Source organism: Fulmarus glacialis, unplaced genomic scaffold, assembly GCF_000690835.1.
Source record: "Fulmarus glacialis isolate BGI_N327 unplaced genomic scaffold, ASM69083v1 scaffold33967, whole genome shotgun sequence".
Classification (NCBI taxonomy): Eukaryota; Metazoa; Chordata; class Aves; order Procellariiformes; family Procellariidae; genus Fulmarus; species Fulmarus glacialis.
The window spans coordinates 2,967-7,243 of record NW_009225666.1 but is presented as its reverse complement, the minus strand read 5'-3'; the positions used below and the strand labels follow the sequence as shown (position 1 = coordinate 7,243).

General features: G+C 50.5%; 1 protein-coding gene across 1 annotated transcript in view; it reads right to left on the bottom strand.

Moving 5' to 3' along the window:
- Window positions 1-2,316: 2,316 nt before the first annotated feature.
- Window positions 2,317-4,277, bottom strand: part of LOC104080234 (solute carrier organic anion transporter family member 2B1-like) — a 4,229-nt gene continuing 2,268 nt past the window's right edge. The window contains exons 3-4 of the mRNA XM_009582553.1: window positions 3,609-3,729; window positions 2,317-2,604 (exon numbers count right to left, since the gene is read on the bottom strand). Coding sequence (XP_009580848.1) covers window positions 2,430-2,604; window positions 3,609-3,729 — 296 coding nt within the window. The 3' untranslated portion in view covers window positions 2,317-2,429. The remainder of the gene's footprint in view (window positions 2,605-3,608; window positions 3,730-4,277) is intronic.

Sequence of the window (4,277 nt, the reverse complement as noted above, 5' to 3'; positions counted from 1 at the left end):
AGCACAGGACGAGCAAAGGGCCGGCAGCAATTTTGCAGAAGGATTGCACTGTCAGAACAAAACACAGAGCCCAGGACTCCTTGGACTTGTGTGGTGGCCACCAGCCAGTAACTGTGCTGCTCTGGTGCTCGAGCATGGTCTGGTCCCCAGCTGAAGTCAGCTGTCCTAATGGTAGGAAGGTGCAGCCATTCTGACTTTATAAAGTGATTCTGCAGCCCCATCCAGGGGTATTCCTGGCAAAGCACATTGACTCTTGACTTTCCACACCATGCGAAACAGATTATTTTGTTATTAGCTTATTGTGGTTTGGAAAGTACCCTGGAGTGACTTGAGGCTGTGCTGAACAAGGCAGGAAACCGTCTGCGAGCTGAGGGCCTGTGCTTAGCCAGGAAAGAACCTTCTTCTCCACCGGATGCAGTGAGGATGCCACAAATCCGTGCGCTGCCAAGAGCTGGAGGGACCACTGTGAACATCATGGCCCGTCTCTTCCCTACTCCTGTCCAAAGAACCTCATTCCTGTTCATAGTCTGGTTTAGAAACAGACATGACCTAGTCATGGCTTGAAAACTGAGAGCAGCGCAAAACTCCCCCAGATTTGGTTTTCATAGAATCATAGAATAGTTTGGGTTGGAAGGGACCTTCAAAGGCCATCTAGTCCAACCCCCCTGCAGTGAGCAGGGACATCTTCAACTAGATCAGGTTGCTCAGAGCCCCGTCCAACCTGACCTTGAATGTTCCCAGGGATGGGGCATCTACCACCTCTCTGGGCAACCTGTGCCAGGGTTTCACCACCCTCGTTGCTTTCTGATGCTCATGGTTAGCACGTTACTCGTCCTTCCTTGAATGGGTCCACCTACATCTCCTCAGCATGCACTCTCACGTCTGTCTTCTAACACCTTCTTTTAAGCCAGAAGTTGCTTCTGTGTGTAGGTACCTGTGAACAGGGCTGTAGGCTCTCTTAACCATCTCCTCAATGAACAAAAGGCACTGCACAAAAATATGCAGAAAACCCTAAAAAAATAATAATAATCAGTCTGTTTCTCCGAGGTATGCTAATTGGGTCTCTCAAAATGGCTGGGCAAACAGTCTGGTGAAATATTTAAACCAGCCACTTAACCACTGGCCTTTCCACCCTCCACCACCGAACTTCTCTGCACAGCCCGGACCTTACCATAGGACAACTTGCCAGGGTGTGAGGAGTTAATGAATTTTCTCCACTGTGTATTTCTTTTCCCTTCTGCATATTTGGGGTGAACTTAGAAGTTTTGGTTTCTCTACTGAATTCCATTCTGGAGCCAAAAATTACAAGTTACCCAATGGTCTGTGGTTGCGCACACTGATGTATGAGACCAGCAACACTGTGCTTGGGTGGAAAGGAGCCCCGAGATGGGAAGAAAATAGAGGCAGCTGCACCGAAATAACACCAGACTTGACTTTCACCCCATAATTACAGCTGCATCTGACAATAACCCCTTCAGGAAGCACAGCAAGGCTGGCTGGCTCTGTGGTCAAATGGCTTAGCCACGAGCTCTGCCCAGTCCGCAAGAGGGCTGGGTTCAACCTCCCTTTCTGGTTCTGCATCCCTGGGAAAAGTTCTGCCTTTCTCAGACTGGAAAATGGGAAGGAGCCTTAACACTCACATGCTCCAGGAAGCTCCTGTGACAAGTACTGATAATGTAAAAATAAGAATTATTATTATTATTGCTGCAAAATCTGGCCATGCTGCCAAAGCGCGACAAGTTTGGAGTTTCTCTCCTGGGCTGGACCTGCGGTTCCTTTTGATGCCCTCCCCTCCCCAGCGTCGTCATCCCCGCCCCTTGCCACCAAAGCAGCAGCTACACAGCAGCTGGGTGAAGCATGTGAGTTGGTCCTTGCAACGGTCCACAGCCTGGGACAAAACTCCCATCAATGTCAGCTGGAGCTGGATGAAGCCTTCAAGGAAGAGAGACCATCTAACACCGTGAGAGCAAAAGGAACAAGCACAACTGACATTTTGGGGGCAAGGACAGACCATCATTCATGGAGATGGATGGGTTCAGTACAAAACCATTTCTTTAAAATTATTTATTAAAAAAACACAAAACCCTTCAGCTATACAGTTAATGCTCAGTGCTGGCATCACCAACACTGCCAGCAGGAACAAATGCTTTGGAGGACATAAATCCAGAAGACTGCAGTGTCCAAAGATTAATGTGCGTGGACTAATCCACGTGAAGGAGCAAGCTGCACCACTGAGGTGGAGGCGGCAGGGGTAGAACAGCGTATGGACAGACTCCCATGGCAGTACAGAAGTAGGACATCCCACCCAGAAGATTAGGAAGCAGCCCCATAGTCTATCTCTCCAGGCATCAATCCTTCACATTTCAAGTGTGGGGTGATTCACATGGCTTCACCTCCCTGGACACGGATCGCAATTCACATTTTTGGTGTCACACTTTGGATTCTGGGCTCTTTATGGAGTTTCCTGCCAGTTTCTCCTTCTCTGGGTCTGCCTTTGTCTCTGCTGCGTTACCGGCTTCCCTCTCCTGCCGTCTGAGAATCACATACACCGTCACGAAGCACAGGAAAGTGCCCACCTCAAAGAAAAACTGGAGACCAAGATACCTGTAGTGCAGAAACACAATAAATCAGGGCACAAGCAGATACTGAACATGGGGATGGGCTTCTTGGGCACATTCAGCAGTGGGCAAGAAACCGCAAGCCTGGCTCCCGAGAAGGGTGGCAGAAAGAGGACGAAGAGCTAGGAAGAGCTAGGAATAGCTACTTCTCTTTGGTGTTACATTAACAGATCATATCTCCTGGTAAAAAGGAGGCTTATAAAAACATGTCTTGGGGTTGAAGGTGAATAGGACTTGCTGTAGCTACTGGGCAGGGAGTCACTTAACTACAAATTTGCAACAAGGATGGAAGACCACCTACAGCTCCCTTCCAGCCTCCCCACCATGCACAGTCTGGATTTGGTGTCCTCTTTGTGTCGAGCTGGGCTGCTCCATTGGAAGATGAACCCCAGGGTGCAAGGCACCCTGCATGGACCCTGCACCACTTCACAGGCAGCTTTGAGGCTGGGGTCACCCCTGCTGCTGCATTACGTCCACGGAGAAGGCATCAGGAGAGACTGCTTGTGTCTATGCTTGTGAAATAAGTAATCATAGCATTATAGAACAGCCCAGGTTGGAAGGGACCTCAGAAGACCATCTCATCCAACCTTTCATGGGAAAGGGAGCCCAGGTGAGATTATCTAGCACCTTGTCCACTCGCATCGTGAAAACCTCCAGCAATGAGGACTCTACCACGTCCCTGTGGAGGTTGTTCCAGTGAATGATTGTTCTCACTGTAATGCAGTGAGTGCTTCTGGAAGTGGACCTCTGTGGTCTATAGCATCAAGTTAGCATGGTCCTTGGCATGGTTTTGGCTTGTGCCAATGACTTCCCTCCAAACCGTTCCTGAGCACTGCTGGGAGTTGGCACTGACCAGGGGGATGCGAGTGTCCCTCTTTGCTCACCATGGCATATACAACAACTTATCCTACGCTGGAGGTGGCCTGATGCCACGATCCCTCTGGGTTTCCCTCTGCACCCCCAGCCCTTATCCTGACCGCCCATCCCTACCTCTGCCTGAAGAGGTTATTGTCGTAGTATCTGCAGGCTGCCTTCCTGTCGCACTTCTTCTCCCAGAGGATGCAGGTCGTGTCGATGGCGCTGCCGTACAGAACGGGTCCCGGCATCCATGCTGGAAGCAGAGGGTCAGAGGGGGCTTTGTTATGTTATGGGAGCACCTCTGCCGGGACAGACCCAACCCTGGTTACTTTCCCATGTCTCAGGGTGGAAAGTGGTTGGGGATGGTTTTCTGTGCTGTGGCCCATGAAGCCACTGGTTCTGAACAGCACGCCAAGGGCTGGTTGTGTGTTTGCACCCCACCAAGATGCAAGAAGGTCCTTCTTTCTCATTGCTCTTTGATAAGGGACCATCGCTCATCCCAGGAATGATGCTCACCTCCTTCATGCACTGCACTCCTTCCCACAACTGCAGTGGCATGTTCTGGGGGCCTCCAGGTGAAAATTAATTTCCACCATAAGAAAAATAACTAGTGGGATCACAGGACATGGTTTGCAGCCACCCTGATATGCTGGAGGCAAACATGGCAGCACCTGCACACAGCCAAGGGTTGTCCTCCTGGGCCCAAACTTATTCCCTGCCCTCTTTCATTTAGCCGTGTAGATGTAGCCCCTCGGAGATGCCTCTTTCCCACCACACCATGTGCAGCCCCCCAGACCCTGC